Consider the following 25,013-nt stretch of genomic DNA (forward strand, 5'->3'; position numbering starts at 1 on the left):
GTTATTCAGGTGAGGGTCCAGTGACCCTGCTTGGCACTCCTTTAATGAATGAGCACAACCGTCAACAAGTCCAATTGTGACTATGTTTAGCAATCAGGCTCAATACATCAGTCCCTCCTGCATGAAATAACCTCTCTTTTTTGTAATTTTCACTGGTGCTTAAATCTGTACTAAAATCTGTCTTAATAATCTCCAACTTTGCTTCATAGTGACTCATCCTCAAATTCTTTTCTGTAGTGTAGTCAAGAATCCGGGCTTTACCTGAATAGAGGTCTCTGAAGAACACCTCAGGTTGCAGCATCCATCAGCATGGAGGTGTGTCTCTGGCTCCCACTCCCACTGGGTCTGACAAGCAACACTGTTTTTCTATCATGATCTCCCTAAAACACTCACATTCCTTCTTTACCTTTTCTCTCTGAAAATTCCCTTTCCCAACTAGATGTGGTAACACGTATCTGTAATCCCAGCATTCAAGAGGGGAGAGGCAGGAGGATCACTGAAAATACAAGGCCAGCCTGGTCTACCTGTTGAGTTCTAGGCCTACCAGGGCTATATACGAAGACACTGTCTTATAAAGCCCACTAGAGTCAGGCGTGGTGGTGCACGTCTTTAATCCCAGCACTTGGGAGGCAGAGGCAGGTGGATCTTTGTGAGTTCGAGGCCAGTCTGGTCTACATAGTGAGTTCCAGGACAGCTGGGGCTACAAGGAGACCCTGTCAAAAAAATAAAAATAGTACAAGCAGAGCTAGGCATGTTGACTCACACCTTTAATCCCAACACTTGGGAGGCAGAGATAGGCAGATCTCTGTGAGATCAGGGCCAGCCTGGCCTAAATAGTGAGTTCCTGGCCAGCTGGTACTACAGAGAGACCCTGTCTCAATAAACAAAAAATAAAAAATAGTATTAGCCCATCTTCCAGTTGAAATTAAGAAGCCCTGGTAACCCTGGGTTCCATCTGACTCCCAATGCAAAGAGTGGGTAGGACTGAGGGAGAGTCACCACCCACTTCAGGCAGGGAGGGAACTTGACAGACCCCATCTCCCTGCCTCTCTCCTCTGACACACTGTCTTCACTCAACCACACATGAGCCTGGTTCCCTAAGAAACGGAATGGCAAGGACATTTTCATGTGTTCACAATATAGCTGTGGGCCTTACAGGCTTCTGTGAGCCTCTGTCAATGATCCTGTCCTCAGGAATTTATAAGAGACAGGATGGTGACCCTGTGGAGTTTCCAGAAACTGCTAGCCTACCATTGTATTCTCCTAACACTTTACACTAAGGAAACATATGGATAGCCTCAGCCCATCGAGATGGCACCTCATCATAACATAGTCTCCTGCTTGGCTCTGACTTGTATCCAACAGTACCTCTGCCTTGTAAGAAAGATCAGACGGATCAGCAATGCCATACAGGAGGAGGACCTGGACACACACACACATCTTTCATTCGCAGCAGATCAGAGGCATGGTGGGAATCCAGCTGCACTGGCATTCAGAGTATGGAAGCAGGGCATCCTTGATGCTGCCAAGGGAGGCCCTCCCTAGGAAACTGTCCTGACTGTATCTGGCTACCTTTCAAATAGGAGCCCCAAACAGTCCCCAGGGCACTCACAAGGAAGACTGGCATGGATGTGATCACTGGATGGAGGCACCAGCACTTCCAGAAAAGTAGACTGTAGTCTTTGTGTGCTTCTTATTCCTGGTCAGCCACTGTGCTGTGAGGAAAAGAAAGATCCACCTGCTGCTGTTCCTCCACCTGCTGTCTGTCCTCCACCTGCAGTCTGTCCTCCACTTGCTGCTGGTCCTCCACCTGCTGTCGGTCCTCCACCTGCTGCTGGTCCTCCACCTGCTGTCCGTCCTCCACCTGCTGTCCAACTCATCTTATTGCAGATACACTTGTACATCCATGTTTATTGTTTCTCTTTTCACAATAGCTAAGAGATGGAAGCAACCTAAGTGTCCCTCAACTGAGGAGTGGTTAACAAAAATATGGTATATTTACACAATGGAGTTCTATTCAGCAGTAAAGAAAGATGAAATAATGAAATCTGCAGGTAGGTGGATGGATCTAGAAACTGTTATACTAAGGGAAGTAGCACAGACCCAGAAAAACAAAAAATGTGTGTCCTCTCTCATTTGTGGATCCTAGCACCAAATCCTTATAAGTGAGTGCATATCTTGATGTAACTGCAGCAACCAGGATTATTGAAAGGAATCAGGGAGGTAAAGGGAAAGAAGGAATCTGAAAGAGAAGAACAGTAGGAAACAGGTGTTAATAAGGGAGGTATGGGTTAAAATGGGGTTATTTTAAGGGAAGGGGGGGAGGGTTATACAAGGAACCTTGGGGATAAAGAGAAAGAAGGAGCTCAAGAGAGGTGGGACCATAGGAGAAGGGTATTATTAAACGAGAAATGGGATAAATGGGGGCACTTTAAATGGGGAAACCATGGTGGAAGGGTTAGACAATGTGAGAGATAAATAATGCCTAGCTAGTTTTAAAAAACCAGAGGGAACCATATTAATCGAACAACCTGCTGACAAATTATACATACAACTAGATCAAGGAATATAGTATATGTGTAGTCAAGGTTTATCTGAGAACGTTTGGTCTTCGCCCAAGCTTTATCTACACAGCACATGGTAATTAAAAGTACCAGACTGATGGAACCAGCCTTCTTGGATGTTTAACAGCCATATTTTGAGGCCTACTAAGGGCCTTTGAGGTCAGAGGGACATAAAGGACAGTTTTTGCTCTTTGCCCTCCTAGGTCGACTAAATTTCAGGGGACTATGAACATCTCTCAAAATGTCCTGTAACTGTGGTGAGTCACCTGTCCACTTGATCAAGGAGGCCATGGAGACCCCACAAATGGACCTGAACCAGTGTCCAGTCTACAAAGAAGAGGGTCAACACAGAGGAAACATTTCCTCCATGCTTCCAAGCAAAGCCAGCTTAAATTTTTAAAAAAGTTTTTAAAAAAGAGTAAAAAATAAATTGGTTTATCTGGGCCAACTGTATGGTCTTAAACACCTGAAAGGAAAGTATAACCAAAGATTAAAGGGGCCAATATAATTCTTTAAGAGTCCATGTGTATAGCTAAAGGCTACATAACAAGATACCTTCCTCTGAGTTGTTGTCCAGGGTGGCCCAAGAGACTCTCAGACAGTAATCCAGCATAGAACTGGGAAAATGAACAGCAGACCCCAATCTTATCTAAAGAAATATTGACAACTGATTGCTGCTAGATGAGGAAGAGCTGATCTTCCTAAAACAAGGAACTCCACATAGGCTGACTAGACTCAGCAGATGGACAAGCACTGGGGAACAGCTGGGGGTGCCAACAATGCAGTGGACAGTCACAGGGATGACAGAGTATATGGGCTCCAGTGGGGGGGGTGGGGAGAAATAGGAAGGTGTCACTTGGGATGTGGGTATATAGATGAATAAGATTGTTTCGGATGTTCTGTATGAAATACACACAAAAAATAAATTAAAAAATGAGTTATATTTGAGGAAGAAGCATAAAAATTTGCTTCATATTAATTAGTAGAGGTGAAAAACATGACCATTGAAATCTATGTGATGATTTTATATCCATGCTCAGGTGCCAAGGATTTCAGAAAGTAATCAACTGTGACTAGTAATAATCAGATACATAGAGATTAGAGATGCATGTGCAAACATCTAAGTGTTAGTAGCATTAAAAATGAGTTTTTCAGTATGTAACAGTATATTTTAAAATGAAATGGAGACCTTTTTTAAAGGTTAAAACCTCATTCAATTTTATGTTTTATAGGGGTTATACGAAGTACAATATTGTATAACTAATAATTCAACTGAATGCTATAATGAAATGCTTCTTCTATTCATTTGGTTAATAAATAAATAATTTTTAGAAACTGCGGAATTGGGATTTGGTGCATTGTGGAGGTAAGGGAAAGCATTGTACCTTATGATCATGAAACACGTTCTAGTATTGAAGAGACTATGGACTAGGATTTAGAATTATGCTTATTCTAGGACTCTATTGATACCTTAATTCTGGAATCAAGAAACATTTTTTTCTTATGTAAATGTCTCATGTATAGTGGTGAGGAAACAGAGTGATCCGCGAGATAGGACACCAGCATCACCTTTGGCCTTTGCTTTCATCCTCCACATGCAATCCCTCAAGAATCCCTACTGATTCATCTCAGTTTCACAGTGGCCCTTGAGCTTGTCAATTTCCCCACCACTTCTACCACTCTTTAGTTCATTCTGTCACCATCCCTCACCTGGGCTCTTGAAGCATTTCTTAACTTGTCTTCTCTGTTCTACTTTTCTCTCCCAACAGTGTCTTCTCAACACAGCAGCCAGAAAGAGTCATTAAAACGGTAGACTAAAAACCACCTTTCTCTGTTCAGTAGGGCCAGAGGTTTTGAATCCTTAGCCAAGTGATTGCCAGGCACAAGGAGCAAGGCTCTAGGGGGAAGGCAGGGAAGGGTAGAAAAGGGAGTCTGGAGGCTGAGAGAAGAAAGTCCACCAGGCAGCCCCCAGCAATGACTCAAGTGGCCTGAAAGGTGCTGTGAAGGAAAAGTGAAGGAAAATTCTGTGATAACTGTCATCTTCATGGGAGGCTGAGATCGGCTACTAGAGAATTCCTTCTGATGTTAATCCTTAACTCACAATTAGACTGCATATTGACTCGTACTGTAGCTATTCTATGTCATTTAACATTATGTATTTGAGAAGGCCTTGAATTTTGAGATAAAAGGCCTTTTGAACATTTGTGTGACATTCTCAACTTGATGGCTTAATTTTAAAAATAGCTAGAAGCTCATACTGGAAGCAGTAAGCACCAGCTACATTATTTTAAGCACAATTCTATAGCAAAATAGGAGGTATATATAGGCACAGATCTGTTGACTTTTGTATGGTATTAGGAACATTCATGTACCAGGACATTCATGTACCAGTAGTGAAAAAACTCATCTCTATTTATACATTTGAATTTCAGTGTTGCAGTGCAGCCATTTGGGTAGCTCAATGTAAGATTAAGGATTTCAGGACTCATTTCTGAGAACTTACCTGTAAATCTGTTTTGTTTGGCTTGCTTTGCTTGAGTTTTCTTTTGTGTGTATGGTGCTGGGGATTGAAGTTGGGGTCTGGAGCCCTTATAAATATGAAGGGCCTTAGAACTGAATCCCTTTAAATTAACATGACGAAAGTGAGGCATGCAAGAGTGCTGTGGCTTCATGGTGACAGAATTGGGGCTGGATTCCTGGTGCCCACCTTTCCCCATAATGTATTTTTGCCTTGAAGTGACTGACCCTGAGGTGAGTTGAGTCAGCTTTCTATAGTTCCACTGTTCACATAGACAAATAATAATACTGTATTTCAAGAATCTCAACATGTGTGAAAAACCCTTTCTTGAAAAAATGGTGAACAGTGTCTGAGGAACACCACCCGAGGGTGTCCCCTGGCCTCCACATGCACGTGTGCAAGTAACTATGCACTCAAATGCACACACACAAAATTCTAAGATGTGTGTATTACATTTTTCTACCTCTTCTTTAGGTTTAGCGTTTCTTAAGAACAGTTAGTAGCCATTGCCCCCATACACTTAGAATCAATAATTGAGATAAAGGTATTTCAAGGGGTAGGCAGTGAGAGGCATTATACATGGGAAGTAATTACCAATACCATAGCAACCAAAGACCTATGAGAAATAGGTCATTGGGTTTAAAGTACTTAAAAGCTCCAAGAAACATCAAAGCCTCTTCTCATGCCACTGGCATAAATTTAAACTTAATTTAATATTACTGTGAGTATGGAGTGTGCGTGTGTGTGTGTTTGTGTATGTGCGTGTACCACAGTGTGCATGTGAAGGTGAGAGGACAGCTCTCAGGGGTTGCTTCTCTCCTGCCACCTTGTTGGGGCTGGGTCTCTCTCAGCTCATTCTACTGAGCTGCCTACTCATGGCTAGCTGGCCCATGAGCTTCAAGGTGATCTCTTTGTCTCTGCTCTCATATCTCTGTAGGAGTTGAGATTGCAGACGTGAGCCACCATGTTTGGCTTTTTATGGGTTCTGAATATCAAGCTCAAATCAGCAGGCTTTCCAGTAAGTACTTTTACCCACTGAGCCATCTCACCAACATTATTGGGTCCTATGGAGCAGTGAAACTAGACAGTTATCTATCATCCATCTATTTGTCTCTTTGTCAATTTATGGTGCTGAAGATTGAACCCAGGAATTTACACCAGCTAGGTATACATTCTACATGAATTACAGCTCCAACCACTAGCGGCTCTCCTTTGAAATGGATCATGTACACCATTGGTACCTTACATAACTGGTAAAGCAGGGTAACCTTGTGTTTTATTTAGCTAGTGGTAACAGTATGAAGATATTCTCAGACTGCTGTCAGTGTGTATTTGGTGGCAGAAATCTTGAGTGTACAAGCCTATATGAAGTCTATGCTCTTACCACTGCTTCTGGTCCCACATCCTTTGCACAACTCTTTCAAAACACCTTTCTATTGTGTTGCAATTTTGGTTTAAACTCCCTGTGACCTGCCTATACTTCCTGAGAGTTGGGGTCACGTTTTCTACATAGTTGCTATAGCTCCAGTGCCTGAGTAACTAAAGCCAGTTCCAATTGATGATTGTGTTCAGTTCAATATCTTGACTTGAGTTGCAGGTGCAAAGTCAGGAGTCTCCTGTGTGAAGTTTCTAACTCTAGCAATAGCTGAGACCTTCAGGTGAATGGATGGAAGTACATCCTTGCTGTTCTAAAGCCATTCCAGCAGAGGATAGCTCTATGTGGATGAATGCTTCCTAGTCAGACCCAGATCTGGTCTAGTAAAAGCTTTACAAATGTGTGACTCTGACAGTAACAGTAGCTACTTGTTGAATGCTTCATATGTGTGAACTCACCTAAGACCATTTACTAGATTTTTTTGAATACAGGCAAACTTCTTATTTTTCAATGAACATCAACACGTAATGTAGGCTTTCCTTATCACAAACTGAGCTTGGTGGGAATGTTTAACATTTCACAGCTGGGACAAGTGAGCTTTTTGGCCAGTGCACAGGGAGTCTTATGTAGATTCATTTGAGGATCTTCCTCTCTAAGTCCAATAAAAAGAATTCTCTTGACTTTTCACAGATTCTCTTGGGAGCTCACACAGACTACATGACTTGCAAGTTTGAAAGTCAGTGCCAATAGTCAAAGGAACAGAGTAATAGACGGCTTTGATTTAGGGCATTTTTCTACACACAAGTAGAAGAAAACTGAAACAACTCTGTTTTCACAAGGCATTTCACAGCTGGAATACCTATTCCCTATGATGAAATTTAAAACAGAGCATTCCTTTAATGGTGGCATATTTGGTATTTCACCAAGGACACACATGCATTAAAAAAATAGGTTATTAAAATGTAAACTTACAACTTTTATCTGGGAAAAAGAATCTGCTTCCTGGTTTATGTAATACAATGAAAGTGCACAGGAAGAAGAATGAATTGCATGAGAGACTGGGGATGCACATCTTCTAACAGGAGAGTGTCAATCTGCATTGATACTTTTGAATGCAACAGTAGCTATGAGATGCTCTTCACAAAGAGAAAATATTCGTTCTGACCATGATGGCCTAGAAGACTTTGAAGCCCACCACAAAAAGTAAATAAATCATAAACTGAACTTCAATTTTCTAGCACCACTTAAATGCTACAGGTTAGGCCCATCTCTTCTTTATGTAAGTCTTAGTTATTAAGCTTTTCAAAAAGGTGGAGTGGTTTAAATTCTTTTCTAAAACCTTCTGCCCTCTGCAGGCCTACCGTTTGGTCTGTGGCACAACCTACGGAGGTCTATGAGTCAAGAATTTCATGGGTTCACAAAATAGAACACTGAATAAACAAACAAGGCTTACTAGCTTGAAGTACCCGTCTGCACGCTGCCTCCTTGAAGCTAAAGACAAAAAAAGTCTGGATGTGAACAAAACTGAGAAGAGCAAGAGCAACATATCCCACACACAGATGACCCCTTGACCTGCTTCTGTATTCCTGGACTCGTTCTATAAAGGAGAAAATTTGAGTTCATGATATAATTATTCCTACTCATTGGATCTTATTGCAATTTGAATCCTATTGCAGAGGAAAATATGCCAAAATCTTTCATTAACATACCACAGATTTTCTTTTCATTATAAATCAAACTAAATAGGTCATGATTGCTTAATCAGTATGCAAAGTATCGCCTCTGGGAATCACACACATCTCTCTGACAACTGAAAGCCTTTTCAGTGCTTTGAAATCTAATTCTATCCAGCTAACCTGACCACAGCTCATCGGTCCTTTACATCCACATTTTCATTCTATGAGATGTAGACCTCATGCTGGAATGGGAGTCATGAACACTAACAGCAGGATTTAATTAATTCAGGGGGAAATAAATGTTGTTATTACTCCTTCCAACATTTGATTAAAATCCTCCCCTTTCCCTCAGAGGCCAAGGAAATAGGGTTGGAGGAAGACTTTCTCTTGAAATTATGTGGTTGACAGATTTACATCTCACTAGTAAAGGATTGGCCCTTCTCTACAAAGGAAAGTTCACTTAATTTCTGAAGGTTGGTGAGCCCAACATCATCATCTTATGCTCATGGATGTATTAAATATTCTCTGAGTCTAGCCCTACAGCTTTCAATAATACCCACCCACGGGCTCCCATGGTTACCACGTACCGTCTCTGCCTTTAACTTTCCTTGAGTTGTCCTCTTAGTCTGTAAATTTGCTTGTGGCACAGTTCCTATAACCAAAACAGATCCTTAGATCTTTCCTTTGCATCAATCTTCCTGATAACAGGATGTAACCACTGCAGACCATCACAGCATCTGAAACTATTCTGTGTACATTATTTAACTTATTGAATCCCCACTACCTATCAATTCGTAGTGATATGATCTCATTTCATGTACATAGAAGAAGCCTGGATTTTAATCCAAGCCATCATGTCTCTAGCCCGCGAGATTCACAGCAAAGCTCTGTTTCTGTTGCAATAAACAGAAGTGATCCTGACTAGTCCATGCATGCCTCAGAGGCACCTTTGATTACTCTGCTTCCCTCATCATTCACCTCCAAACCGTCAGGACTTCCTGTCCACTGACCTCCATATCCTGCCTCCTCTGTCCATGACTCTCCCTTACAAGAAATAGTCTCATAAATTATTTTCCGGTTTCCACTTACACTCTTGCAATCTATTATCAAAACTAATGGGAGTAATCCATAAACGTGAGTCAACCTAGGTCACTTCCTAATTCAATTTCTCCAATAGCCATTGGTATAAGATTCTCACTTGCCTGGGCCTCAGAGATTGTACCTCCTCTCAGCACTAACATTCTAGACATTCTTAGAGTTCCTGAAACCTACAAAGCTAATGCATGCCTTGGAATTCTTGTGGCAACTTTTCCTCAGCCTGAAGGCTCTTCCCTAGGTCATTCAAGAAGGGATCTTTCTAGTCCTTCAAGCCTCAGCTTTCGAAGCAGGTTCTGAAACAGTATTCCCTGCCCCAGACTCCATCCCCTCAGCTCCAGCCCTCCCCTCCCAGTCACTCTCTGGCAGATCACCAAAAGCCATTGACCTCAGCACATCCTGGCCTTTTCTCCCTGACCTATTCTCATATGTTTGCTTCGTATTCTTTTCCCTTTCCACATTGAATGAAGAACAGGCACCTTGTCAATCCTTGCTGAATCCTATTATCCCAAGGGTCTAGATTAGCCCTTAGGTAATAAACATCTAATAGCAGACATTCATTAGCTCTGGTTAGATAAATGACTGGTTAGGACTTTTTAATGGCTTTTTATCCCCAGCAGATGAAGGGGAACTCTATTAACTGCCCCTCCTCCAAGTTAAGTGCACTAATTAACTGGATGCTTTTAGAAGCAGAGGCCTTCTCTCCTGCTGGGCCATCCTCAGGAGGTTCCACCTGCCCCTCTGGGTCTAATTGCATTCTGACTCCTCCCTCAGAGCCCTGCTTAAACAAAGGGAGGTGAAATTCCTGTCCCGATTTCTGTTCCCACTGTGCCCTGTATTTTCCTTCATATCACTTTTCACTATCATTTATGAAGAAAAGAAATCACAACTCATCTTTCTGATTAAACTATAAGCTCCATAATCCCAAGAAATAAATCAATACTATTTATCCAACAAGAAGCTTTACACTAAGTAGACTGCCTGACTACACCAATTTGTTATCAAACATGAGAAAACAGAAAGTACATATTCTCTGATGACTAGGCTAGAAGACTTTCTCTCTTTTTTTAACGCATTTTATTTATTATTTTTATTTTATGTGTATGCGCGTATTGCCTGCATGTAGGTAAGTGCACTCGTGTGATGCAATGCCCACAGAGGTCAGAAGAGGCTGTCAGATCCCCTGGAACTGGAGTTACCGATAGTTGTTAACTGCCTTGTGGGTGCTGGGATTCGAACCTGGGTCTTCTGCAAGAACAGCCAGTGCTCTTAACCTCTGAGCCATCTCTCCAGCCCCTAGAAGACTTTCGTAAACGTGCTCTGATTTTGTATTCTAGGGTGCATGTGTCTTTCTCCCCTTCCTGCCCCATCCCAGGTGGGAACACTAGACACACCATGCACAGCTATTCCTTGCTCCCTCCTCTTCAGCCACAGAATTGCTCTGCAGACATTTGGTTGTCTAATTCCTGCAGTGATTAGGCAGGCCAGGTAAAACATCCCTCCTAGTTCCTACACCCAGAAGGAAGTTCAGATCAGTTTGACATGAAGCCCAGAAACCTGAATGAAATACAGAGGCAACCAGATCCTGGGGATTGAAGGGAGTCCAGTTACACATTGTCAAGGCCATTCATTGGGATGGTTCATCTAAGAGTAAAGACAGAAGCTCAAACGATTGACAGACAACCTTATTTAATTTAGGGTCCTATAGTCCCCAGGCCTTTTCTGGAGATGTTTGTATGAAGTCACAGTACTTATTTTAAATTGGTATATATTTACAGATATGTGGTTTCTAATCTCTTTCCAGAGCTGCCATCATCTGAGGGGAGAAAGTTGGCTAACTAGTTTCTGATTGATCACAGGTGATCCCTGACTCCATGCAGACCTACTCAAGGATATATCCTGAGCACATCTAGATGAACCTTGGGTGCACACACCCAGAGAAGCCTGGAAGACAGATACGGCAAGTTGCAAGGGAAGAGAAACAATCTTTGTTCACATGGAAACCAAGGTTCTAGGGAGCCTCAGGCTCCTTTCTGACATAACTTTTCATACAAAGGGCATCTTCACAGTACCAAAAGGTCTTGGGGTAGTTCTTAGTAACTAGCAGGCAAAATTAGTGTTTCACAAATTTGAAATAATTGCTGCCAATCATTGGTACTTCTTCCAGTTACCAGGTAGTCTAAGTCTAGGGGCAAAGAACTGCAAAGAAAAAACTGATTCCCACATAGGTATTAGACACGGGGTACCTTGACATTCTAAAGAGTGAGATTAGGAAAGGCTTTAAAGGCATAACTCAAAGGCTTTAAAAATTCCTGATGGCAGAATTTGAAGCTAAAGTTAAGGCTAGGGACAGAAAGCCCCTCTGATTTCCCTTCAGCCCCTAATACTCAACATACAAAAAGAAGAAAAATCACTTCATATATGTAAAAGTCTTCTTTTTCGGTACAAAACCACCTAACAAGGAAAATATTTTAATCATCAAGAAGAGCCATCATAGTTAAATATCTCACATATTTTAAAAAGGAATCCAATTCGCTTACTTCTACCTTCGCATACAAAATCAGAGCACGGCAAGTCAAAACAGCCTATAGTTCTGAATCCGGCTTTATTTTCTATAAGAGAAAGGACCAGTATAGCCCCAGGGATGAACTTTCATTTTTAATTAGTTTCCAAGACTATATAAAAACTACCAATAATCTTTTTTAAAAATGGAAATATATAGTGATTGTCAAATAGTCTGAGGAAAGAGCCACTTGTCCAAGGGTCTGCTGAAAAGCATGAGCACCCGAGGTCAGATCCCCAGAACCCACCAAAAGTCGAGCACAACAGCATGGGCCTGTAACAGCAATGCTGGAGGTGGGAAGATAGCTGGGTTCACTGACTAGCTGAGTTGATGAGGACCAGTTTCAATGAGAGATTTTTTCTCAAAAGTTGACATGGAAAGCAATCAAGGAAGACATCTGAATTGGACCTTTTCAACCTCTACATGTATCCCAGGCATATGTATACATACCTACACACAAATATGTACATATATCACATACAACACAGAATGGGGGAAGGTAAGAAGAACGATATTTAGCAAATGTTTAGTAATAAGATATATGGGATGTCTTGCCCTCAGGCCAGGCTGCGTGCTGGTTCAGATCAAGAGTGAGCTAAACTCAGGTCCCTTAGGAAAAGAAAGAAACTAAACCAAAGACTTGGATTTTGTTCCAGTTGATCAGCTAATCATTTATGAGGCAATGGATAGAAAATCTGAGGGTCAGTGTGGCTTGGCCATGGGTAAATAAGGGGCACTGGGAATCATACCCAAGGTACATGGGTAGGATGGTCTTTGCAGTGAGCTGTTTCCTGCAACACAGAATGGATGGGGCATGTCTTAGGATTTGCTGTTTCCATGTGCTCAGAATTCAAAATTATCATTGGCTTTTCTACTTCTTTTTAATATCTGGCTACAATCTTCCAAACATTTTCAATTTTCTACTGCCTGCCTGACTCAGCATCACTACACTACAGTCTAGCTGTCTGAATCCCTTCATTGGGACGCCAGCTACCTGCCTCTGGCCCTGTCTTCAGGATATGAAGATCCCTTGTGGCCTCCAGCCCCAAGGCTCAACACAGATCTCAAAGGGTTCCTGAGACAGATCACACAGGAGCTAGACTTCTGGGAGAAGTTGGTGTTTGGAAGTACGGGAAGATGCTCAGACATGCAGATCACTACGTACCTGAGGCAGCAAGCACTAAGCAATGGCCCAGGGAGAAACCCCATAAGCAGTGCTGACCGTCAAAAGACTTTCCTCCCTTGACTGCTTAGAATCATCTGACCTGGTTACTCTTGGGGTTCAGGTCCTGGCTTTATACCCAAATGCAACCTTTATAAAAGTATAACTAATTAGTATAACTAATGCTTTCTTCTTGATTTCATGCATTCCTCTTGTGAAATGCCTGATTCCAGGATCCTAAAACAACTGACCCTTGCCCTTTTTCAAAGATGATTCTACTAGTTTTACACACACACACACGCACACACACACACACAAGCCAACAAGAATTCTTAGGAGACTATTTTGTAGGCTTGATGTCATTCCTTGAAAGTTTATGAGCACTTTTTAGGCATGATTCTAGCACTGAGCCACATCCGCTGCTGTTTATCCCCACTTCTGTGCTGTGCACTGATGAATGATACTCACCTTGAACAGAGACGGAAATTGATGAGGTCCACACTCCCTCAAACAGTGCTGTTAAATAACCCTCCACCCTTGTTCCCAGAAATACCCAAATGGCAAAACTGCCCTGCTTTAGTGCCAGCTAAGGATGCCTGAATTCCAAGGAGTCACTCTTCAAGTAGACTAACCAAAGGTGTTTGAATGTAAGAGGGCTACCAGAGTGACAGCTAGACAACCTAACCTCTAACTTCATTAAAATCCTATCCATATGCCGTGAACACTTTGGCCCTATGTCAACTGACAATTACCAAGGTGAAAGGACCCAAACTCAGAAGTGAAAAGAGGCAGTGCCTGATTTACTGAGACGTCTCTGCCCATTCCCAGAAGACATGAATGCGCCCCTCCCTTTATTATTAACCTTATCTCTTCTACTTGATATCTATAATCTCGGGAACCCCAAGGCTTGAGAAGGGGGTTTACAAGTTTATCTCTTGCATCTATTTTGGGCAAGAAAAAATTTTCCTTTACAAATCAATTGTATTTTAGGAAGCTCTTTTATAGAGTGCAACATATTTAATAATCACTCATATTTCTTTACTTTGCTCCTAAAAATATTTTCTCCTTAGCTACAAGCAGCAAATCAACTTTGTAGGAAAAACAAAACTGTCAGAAGATGGTGAGCTAGCAGACAGGCTGGCGGCCGTCCGTGTACTCACGCCGTTGTGGTCTGCATGTCGTGCCAGCTTCTGCTGAAGTTCTGCTTCAGCTCATTCATCAGGTTCATGCCGAGTTTTTGTTTGATTTCAACCAGATGTCTTTCTTTTGCTGACAAAACTTGTCGTAATGTTGTAATTTCGTCTTCTAGCTACAGGTAAAAAAAAAAAAAAATGGTGAGGTGAAATGTCAGAGCGAACGAAAAGTACATCTCCAAAGGGCAGTGGTACCCCAGCACAGCGCCTGAATCCTGCTAAGAGACTCGTGCTGCCCATTTGCAAAACTTTCTGTACAGATGATAACCCACTCTGAAACTGGACACAGGATGCTTAGGTTCCAAAAGTACTCAGTTTCCCTTCTAAATAATTCAGAAAGCCAACCAAAATATAAATAAGAAAATAAAAACACTTGTAAACCTACTAGGAAATAGAGATTCACTATATGTATTGCCCTGTGTAAGTGCTTAAATCTCTTGCACTTTTTCTTTACCAAGCCAAGGGAAAGAATCCTTCGAACTCCTTTAGTACCCCATATGCACAGAGATAATAAAAGTCTGCCAGTTTCCTGGATTTCTTATTTTAAAAAGGAGCTATGTCTCATTCATATTCAAAGTGTCACTGTACTTCCAACCACAACATGTGCTTTGCCTCTGAGCTGCTCCCTCAGATGTGACTCTTCAAAACAATCACTCACAGGACTCAGAAGTACCAAATGAAAATATCTTAAATAGCACAGCAGGAGGGAGCAATAGCTTGGAGTTTTTGATGTCAGGGAACTGTTGGTAGTTTAACATCATCTGTTTCTTTACCTTCATGGAGCATCTTTTTATGTTCTTGGAATCCCTTCCAAAATGGAAACTGAATTACACATTTCATAAGCATGCATAATCAGTAGAACCCCATCTTTTCTTTTTAAAAAAATATTTTATTTTTTTATTGTGGTTGTATGAATGTTTTGCCTGCATGTATATAAGTGCACCACAGACATGCAGTCCCATGGAGGCCAAAAAAGAGCATCAGATTGATTGGTACTGGAGTTATAGACAGTTGACAGCTGCCATGTGGGTGCTGGGAACTGAACCTGGGTTTCTGCAAGAGCAACAAGTGCCTTTAACCACTGAGCCAGGTCTATAGCCCTGAACCTTGCTTTTTCTTAATGAACAAGAGTCTTCCATATGCATGCATAGGCTGACAGAGGCTAAAGGACCACCTGGCTGACATATGCCTTAGTCCCTCTGTTACATGAGAACCCACTGTTATTTTAAAATCAAAATTCTCTAGTCTTTATTGTCATGTCATCTTCCCCCTTTTCATCTGTATCAATGTGTCTTCCTGAATTTCATCTGCTGCCTAATATGGCTGCATTTCTTGTTCTTTTACTACACACACACACACACACACACACACACACACACACACACAGAGAGAGAGAGCTTTAGTTTCACATCACTTTTTATTCTTGGTTCAATAGACTTTTTCTCTTTCCTTTCATTTTGAGTGACTCAAATTACTGGGAGTCTGGTTTTTTCTGTGTGTGTGTGTTGCAGCAGGGGATGAAGGTTACATAGGGTACTGCTGTACTTTCTACTGTGTGCTAAAAATGATTAGAAAAGTTTTAACCTGAAGAAATAAATTACTGATGTAGGGAAGAAGAAAAGGGCTTACATATCTTAATATTTTCAACTCCATACTCATGGAACCTCATAAACATATTAGAGATTGTATGAAGCAGTGAGTTACTTATGAGTTAGAAGAAAGAGGAGAATGTAAAAAAGATGTGGAGGGCTGGAACCTCAGCACGCTGCTGATAGAAAGGCTTAGACACTGTAGAAAACTGTCTAATGCTTTTTCAAAGCTAAACGTTGAACTATGGTTTGGCCTAGCAGTTTCACTCCTACATATGCACCCAAGAAACTGAGAATACACAGCAAACTATTCATTACCAAGAGGAAGAGCCCAAACGTTCCTTAAAGGATGAATACATAAACTATAGTCTATACATAAAATAGGATATGGCTCAGTCATAACAAGAAATGAGCTACTGATACATGCTACAGCATGGATGAACCTTGAAAACATCAGACTTAAGTAAAAGAATCCAGACACCAAAGGCCACTTGGTATATGATTCACACAAATGAAATACTTGTAATTGGTAAAATCCACAGAGACAGAGTGCAGACTGGTGGTTGCCAGGTACTAGGGGAGGGGTGATATAAGAGAACGGCTTAATGTACACGTTTGGAAAAAGGCTGATGTAATGGTTATACAGTACCATGTGTTTGTTGACTATGTTGATTAAAATTAAACTTATCTAGGTAAAGTGCAAAAAAGTAAGGTGATTAAGTTAAATCAACTAAGAATTAACATTAATATAAAATTTATGTTGTAAAAGTAAAATTTCATTTTTCTATTTTACCTGCTAGATTACATGAAGTAACACAAAGTCAAAAGAAATGTTTTGATAATCTGTTGATCAGCAGTATGATGTTCAGTGTTTAGTGTTATTATGTATACTGCCTCAAGGCTTGCCTCTTTTGGTTGAGAGCCATGGAGAGCCAAGATTGAAATGCAGGTACTCCACACAGCTGGTCAGTTACTCATACTAACTCACAGTAATGCTGACACATTACTGCTCACAGTGATGCAAGTCCCACCTAAGCCGAAGCCAGATAAAATCCCAGCATAGATGTGGGGAAGCAGGTAAGAAACCCCAACCCTACCTGAGGAAGTATTGGCAACTGATGGCTGCTGAGAGGGGGAGAGTCAGTTTCATTCAAGGGTAAGAGTTTAGCTTGAACAGGCTCTACTGAATGAACCCACACAGAAAGGCATTTGGAGACACAAACTTGAATCTATAGGCATATATATATATATATATATATATGAGTATATATATAAAAGTATATATCTATATATGCACACACACATATATACATATGCATGAAATTGGGTGGGGGCAGTAAGAGGGTGCAGATAGGGGAGGATATATAAATATATCATAAAATACATTGAATGAAATTTGCAAAAATTCAATTAAAAAAAGAGTCAAAAAATGCAGGTACTCTCCATGGGAGGCTCAGCATGATAAGACAGTAAGACTTACTGCTTGTGAACCCGAATATAAGGAAGGAACTGAGAGAGAAAGGCCTGGGGCCAAGCCAACCTTTTGCAAGCCTAAGACAAAGTAGTCTGAGGGCACTGTGTGTCTTGGAGAAGCTCCCACCACATGAACACGAAGCCAAAGGAGAGGTGGAGGGAACTTGAAAATCAGCTTTTTCTATTTAATAATGTACTCTGATTTTTTTCCACTCCTATTAATACCTATTTTTTTCTTGAGTCATTTTATCTAGCGACATTGGCAGTATTGGATTGTTATATAATCACAAATTGCCAGTACTGATGCCAAAATTCCCATCTTTCCAAAGCCATACATATTATAGAGTGTTGTGCATTCAATGAAGCTTGGTGAATTAAAAAGGAAGTGGGATCAGAGTAACTCAGAATTATTAAGTTTATTTTAAGAAAGATAATTTGATATTTAAAGATCTTATACAGCTGGTAATGAGACAGAGCAAACATCTGAACTGAAATAGCATGCTGTGGTATACTGATAAGTCCCAAAAATATACATATTCCACTTTCGGTATTTACAAATATAGATTTTTTATTATGATGTAAATTAGCTCAAGCTAATTATAAGTATTCATCAGACACCTATGCACACACCACTGTGCCAGGACAGAGATGACACTGATCTCCCATCCCAGGAATCTTAAGAACCCACATATGGGACAGCCAGAGTAAAAAGCCATAGATCAAATTGTGTTCAAAAGACATCTTTGGGTTTTTGATACTATTATTTTATATCTCACCAAAAGGACAAGGCTTCCTGTTGCTAGCACTTGATAAGCACACAAAAACGTGCTGGCTGTGTGGGTGAAGGGACTCGGAAGACTGTTTAAGAACATCCTCATCAGGACATTAACAGCAAAGCACACGGTGGACCGGTGGGTTGACAGAAGGCAATGGGAGGACATAAGGGAATTAAGAAGAGAAGTGAACCAGAGATCGAATACTTGACACATCCCAGGTTGCTGTTGGCTAACAGTCCTCAGGCACAGGGGTCTTGCTTTGCCTCGTGCTCACATTTTGCCTGATGCAAAGGCAGGTGTCCAATAAACTGGTCTCTGAGGAGCCTTTAAAAGTTTTTAAATTATTTACTTATTTATTTATGAAGGGAGTGCACACATACCACAGTATACATGTGGAGATCAGAAGACAACTTGTGGGAGTCAATTCTCTCCTTCCACTGTGTGGTGGAGAGACTGCTGAGAGGGGTCTCTGTGTGTCCTTGTGTAACTGGATCCTAGCATTGGAACTAAAACCCAAATGCATCTGTGATGTAATGGGACCTACTGTGCACCTGTATTCATGGGCATGATTCAATTAAGAAAGAGGTGGATAAGCTGATTTAGGAAAAAAACAAGCACAAGGCAGACATGGCTTCATGGTGAGGGAGAAGAGGAAACGGGGAGAGGAAGAACTATAAAGGCAGGAAGAACTTGTTTGGCTTTTCATGGGCTCTGGGACAGACAAGTCAATTAGTCTACATCAATTATAGAACACAGCTTTTGGACACTGAAGTCCACACAAACAGGTTGTAAAACAGTTTGGGGTCATGAGATCATAAAGACTACCCATAAGGGCCACCTTTGGTCTTTACTCTGGCTGTGTGACCAATCAGTGACCACACACAGACCAGTCAATCAGTGACCACACACAGAACAACTAAAGAGCCAGGCTATTTGATTTGAGACACTCTACTGAAATCATTTCTGGTTGTATCAGAGGAGCAAGGTGGTATACTATTTTAAAATGAAATTATTTTAAAGGCAAACATACTGTCTTAGTTTGTTTCTCCATTGCTGTGACAAAATACTCTGACCACTACCAACTTGGGGAGGAAAGGGTTTATTTAGCTTACATATCCCGGGTCACCGTTCATCTGAGAGCCCAAGGTAGGAACTCCGTGCAGGAACCTGGAGGCAGGAGCTGGAGTACAGGCCATGGAGGAATGCTACTTACTGGCTTGCTCTCTGGGCCCCTGCTCAGCCTGCTTTCTTATGCAACACAGGCCCACCTGCGAAGGGGTGGCACCACCCACAGTGGGCTGGGCCCTCCCACATCACTCATCAAGAAGATGCCCCTCAGAAATGGCCACAGGCCAGTCCAATAGAGGCAATTCCCCAATTGAGGCTCCCTCAACCCAGGTGTGTCAAGTTGAAGCTAAAGCTATCCAGCACACATACAAACCCAAATATTAACTTGTTTGATCAAAGAAAAATCAATACAAGAAGCACTGAAGTAGAATTCAGCAGGGGTTACCAGGGGCTAGGGGAAGGAGGGGAATGAGAGATTGGTCAAAGGATACAAAATTACAGTTAGATAGAATGAATGAGTCCTGATTTTCCATTGCACAATAGGATGTCAATATTGTATTACATATTTCAAAAGAAGAGACTGAATGCTCTTATTACAAAGAAAAGGTAGATATTGAGATAATGGATAAGTGATTCACCCTGAGTTAACTACCACATACTACTTACATGTATGCATACATCACACTGTGTCCCGTAAATATGTATAATTATCACGTGTCAGTAAAAATGAAATAAAAACTTATTGTATAATGTAGTGGGGTATATCTATAAATCTACAGCTCAGGAGGTTGAGGCAGGAAGGTTGTTAGCTTCAGGTCAGTGTATGTTATATAACAAGACCCTGCTTTAAAAAAATTACATAACAATTTAAGATAAAATAAGACTTAAAACAATTCTATTGCAATTATTTTAGGGTGTGCTTTGCTTCCATTGGGAACAGGCCTTTTCTGTCCTGTGAAGAGGATGTGGAGGGAATGCTGGCCACTGCTATCCCGTCCTGCTGCTTCCATCTGCTCTAGGAAGCCTTTTCCAGCCCTCTCCATGAAAGAGAAGCTCAAAAGCAGTGCATCCATTGGTCAGCAAAGGGCTTGGCAAAGATTGCTACTCAGGATGAGATTTGGACCTTTCTCCCTCTAGAACAGGTCCATTCAGCAGCTGTACAAGACCTAATTAAGATCAAATTAATTCTAACTTCCCTCCCCACCCTAAGAGCTTTATGCTTCTGCAAAAGAGCAGTCGGTTGCTTTCATAATTGACATTTTCATTAAAATAATAAGAATTTTGAAGAATTTCCCTTAAAAAGGAGATTACACCTACACTAATGTATCTTTATTTTATTTTTGGTTTTGTTTTTTTTGAGACAAGATTTCATTATGCAGCCCAGGCTAACCTGGAACTCACTGGGTCTCCCAGAGTGACTCAAAGTCTTCATCTTCCTGAGTGCTGAGGTAACAGGCATGCACCATCACACCTGATTTTTCCCATGGTTTTAAACAAATTCCATCCACTTCATACGTGATAATCATTCCCATAATACCCTGATACTAAGAAGAGCAAGAAACACATATTTGACCGTAACTATTATTGTTGATTAAGCAGCACAGCCATTCATTTTATCTTGGTAGCCAACAGATAGTAGACAATTAGCATCACAAAAATACCCTGGGAAAAATGTATTCATCTATTACATTTTCTTAAATGAAAGACAACATAATCGCAATATGGGACCTGTAACAAACTAAAGATAAAAGTAGATTACTAAACATACCTGGACTAACTCTGCCTTTAACTCCTCCTTCTCCTCCTCAGAGAGCATGCTAGAGAAGTCAGCACTGGCTACTGCATCCTCATCTCTTCCTTGCAAAGATTCGGTCTCCAACAAGCCTTCAGGCAAAATTGACAAAACATAATGGGATTGTTATCATGAATTTAGCCAACTTGTTTCTGTAACCTGGAGAACTACAAATACTGAAGGACCCTCCCATTAAAAAACAACCAATAATTCCAGAAAAGAAAAACAAGAACTGAGCCTTCCTCCTAAATGTGTGATGAACTCCAAGAAATCAAATACTCAGAAGCCTGAAACAAAACAAACAAACAAATGGACCTAAGTGAAAACGGGAAGCCATAGATGTAAACAAAGGTCTAGAAAGATAGCTTAGTAGTTAAGAGTGTTTGCTGCTCTTCCAGAGGACTGGAGTTTGGTTCCTATCATCTCGTCCAGGTCCAGTTGCTCACAACCAACTGTAACTCTAGTTTCAAGGAATCCTACACCCTCTTCTGGACTCTCTGGGCACCTGCACTCACAGATGCATATACCCCCACACAGTTATATGCATAATTTTTAAAATAAAATAAATCTTTAAAAAATGTAAACAAAGCAAGCTTTCACAAATTCATCTGCACCATACAGGTAAATTCCAGGTTCACTTTTCACTGTCTTATGGGGTGTCATGGGGGCAGAGAACAAAGCTTACCCAAGGAGAGGGTGCTTCATGTCAAACCTGGAGTAAACCTTCCTTCCCCACAGGCATCTGGAAGGAAATCTGACTGTATTTGAAGCTCAGGGCTGAATGACAGAGAATAAAAATTCTGGGCTGGAGAGATGGCTCAGCAGTTAAGACGCAGGTTGTTCTTGCAGAAGACCCGGGTTCAAATCCCAGCACCCACATGGCCATTAACAACTGTCTGTAACTCCAGTTCCAGAGGATCCGACAGCCTCTTCTGACCTCCGCAGGCATTATACGACATGGGTGCACTTACCTATATGCAGTCAATACATGCATACACATAAAATAATAAAATTAAAAAAATTCCTTTCCTGAGAACACATCACTCTACTAGGCTACATGTGCATCTGCTGCTTAGATACACGTTGCCTACGTGCTCCTAAGCATTCTCAAATCAAAAGTTAAACCATGAAGCCTTCTACTTTGAATGTGGTAGTGTAGGGAGCCTGGAACAGCTGCACTGTGAAGAAACACACGAACAAATGGCTCCTCACAGAGGAAAAGGAGGGAAGTGCTTGGATGTTTGAAGCTATCCTTATACCACAGGCTAACCTTGGCATAACTCAGCTTATAATTTGTCATGTGGCAAAGATGCCCAAAGTTAAACCATGAAGTCTTCTACTTTGAATGTGGTAGTGTAGGGAGCCTGAAACAGCTGCACTGTGAAGAAACACACGAACAAATGGCTCCTCACAGAGGAAAAGGAGGGAAGTGCTTGGATGTTTGAAGCTATCCTTATACCACAGGCTAACCTTGGCATAACTCAGCTTATAATTTGTCATGTGGCAAAGATGCCTTCTTAGTTAAGACACACAATCCCTGGGAAGGGCCCAGGCTATCTGACTGGCCCACTGGTCTGTGGTGTCTGGAAAACCCACAACATAGCCCTACACATATCCATTTATGACATGATTTAGGACAGTGCTGATATTTACATATCTCTAGAAAAGGGAAGGATTTTTAATAATTGCCCTGCAACTAACGTTATCCATGTGGGAAACACTAATGTAGACACCTACACACCACTCACAGAAGCAAAACCAAAAGTTTTAGAAAGCAATCAGTTTCTATTTATTAATTTCTAAGGAGGAAGAGATTTCTTCAACAAGATACAAAAAGGCAAACCAGGAAAGAAAGAATGAATGAAATTAAGACTGTCTCTTCCCTAAATATGTTATCAGAGAAATGATACTTGCAGTATATATGATTAATAAAAGATCAGTTCCTAGAACATATAAAATTTCTACAAACTGAATTTTAAAATGGAACCCAGTAGAAAAAATAGTCCAAAAGAGACAAATGAATTTTTTATAGGAAGAAATCACATATGTTTAATAAACCTAAGAAAATATTTCTCTTCATTAATGTTTAGGTGATGAGGGGATTCGAAGCAAGAAGGGAATGAATAAAATGTCCATCTGCAGTTGGCTGCTTCCCAGACACCATTTCAGATACAAGAATACTCTCTGGCACCCACAGCAGGCTCTGTAGTAGATAACACTCTTCCTGATGTAGACTGTAGGCACTGCCGGAATGGGGGACACCTTTTAAAATGTATGAGTATCAACATGCCGACATCTGATTCAAACAGCATGGTTGATGATTTCCAACACACTGAATTCAGTCAGAGGCCATAGACAGTTTGAAAACTGACAAATTCTCCCCCAGGCAGGCTGTACCAATCATAGGCAGATATGAACAACTTAGGAAAATACAGATGGGAGAATATAGGGAACATACTCTCAGTTCTACGACACAACTGGATCACTTGAGGAGAAATACTGTCATTTGATCCTACTAGTAAATATTTCCATGTAGCCAATGCATTGTCAGGTATTCTAAAGGTAACTGTCTAATTTAATCAGGAATCAGCAGCAACTCCAAGCACAGGTAGGTACAAGAGATGGATGGGCTCAGAAGTAAGCTGCCATCTACACTGCAGATTAGGAGAGAGTCAGGGTCAGGGTGAGAACTGCAAAACACTGGGCTTTTCCTCAGCTCAACTTAGCTTAGTTCAGGGACTTACAAATACTGTGCAAACTGCTGGAACCCAAGTCCTCAATTTTCCCTTGGCCAAGAAGTCATGGTTCAAGGAATAAACAAAAGTTCCAGGTACTTTTAAAGACAGCAAACATTGCCAGCATCTTTCTATTTCCTAGAAGGAAAAGAAACCTTGGAATCCTGTATTCTTGCTAACACCTGAATGGGGAACTATCTACTGACTTTAGGGACAGGGATATATATAAAATGGATATATATATCCATTGAAGGGGCGGTGGATAAACCATGAAGGGAGGTATTTGGCAATGGAGCCCATTCCTCAGAGATCTCAAGAATCTTTCAAAAGCTCACCACCACAAATCACCCATTTAAGAAATCTGCACAGAGACTAGAGAGCAAGTTAGTCCAGGTCTAAGTTTCCTCTGTTCTTTTATCTCCTGATGCAAACATTTCCTGCTGCCTCCTGTCCTGAACCTGAACAGTTCAGCACAGGGTGCTACATTACCACCAACAAAATGAAAAGACCTGCAGTGTCTGGCTGGCGGAACACACTCCACTCAGTGTGCTAGAGAGGCAGCAATCAAATTACAGAGCCAAAGGATAATTATGGCCTCAAGGAGCCGGTGAAAAGAGGAGTTGGATCAAAAGGTGATTGGTGAAATTATGTGAAAGTCAGGAGAAAAAAAATGATCAAACCTACCAAGTGACAGACAATAGTCTGAGAAGGACAAAATGTACAGAATTACCTGGTTTCCATGGAGGCAGATTTTAAAGAAGACTAAGCACTCTTTAAGTGAAAGCAATTACCCATGCTCAATAATCATAATTTCAGGCAGGTACTGCTATATTATGAGGCAGCTTCATGAACCCAATCCTCTTTTCCAAACGTACAAACTGTGCCCTCCATCTGACATAGAGCAAAGAGCACCACAGTACAAGTCTGTCCATGGCTTAGTCACTATTAGCAGAGCACATGTAGGACTCAATGAGCTCGTCCGCACAATGGACACTTCATATGGCTGTTATTAACATTTAATGTCAGTAAACCAGATAGTACATGTAAAACTGATATAAAATTTTAACATTTGCATATGTTACAGTAGTATACTGTAAAGCTGGGGCGTGGATAATAACACAATACACTATATTCTCTTTTGCCTCCCAAGAATATATTTTCCTAAGTAATCAAAGACATCCAACTGCCTAGGATGGCAGAAGGAAGTAAAAGAGAAACAAAGAAAAAGTTAACATTTGAATTTGGGGTATTTAAAATTCAACTTGCCCATAAGACAACAAAAAGCTTTGAAAATGAGGTGATTTTCTAGGATGTGATGTTCTGTAGGTCATTCCTTGCTCTTGACATATGAAAAGCTAAGCGCTCACTGGCCATCTAGCCAAGCAGGTCTCCTGTTACGCAGCACACTGGGATTTACCATGGATGTATGGGCTT

At 41.1% G+C, this 25,013-nt stretch overlaps 1 protein-coding gene across 7 annotated transcripts in view; it reads right to left on the bottom strand.

The window, feature by feature from the left end:
• The window catches only part of Tpd52l1 (TPD52 like 1), a 100,879-nt gene that overhangs the window by 15,510 nt on the left and 60,356 nt on the right, over positions 1-25,013 (bottom strand). For all 7 annotated transcript variants that reach the window (XM_029564098.1, XM_017798466.2, XM_008834256.3 and 4 more), the window contains exons 2-3: positions 20,821-20,936; positions 14,114-14,262 (exon numbers count right to left, since the gene is read on the bottom strand). In XM_029564098.1, the coding sequence (XP_029419958.1) occupies positions 14,114-14,262; positions 20,821-20,936 (265 nt within the window). The remainder of the gene's footprint in view (positions 1-14,113; positions 14,263-20,820; positions 20,937-25,013) is intronic.

This window comes from Nannospalax galili, unplaced genomic scaffold (assembly GCF_000622305.1).
Source record: "Nannospalax galili isolate Female #2095 unplaced genomic scaffold, S.galili_v1.0 scaffold597, whole genome shotgun sequence".
Taxonomy (NCBI): domain Eukaryota; kingdom Metazoa; phylum Chordata; class Mammalia; order Rodentia; family Spalacidae; genus Nannospalax; species Nannospalax galili.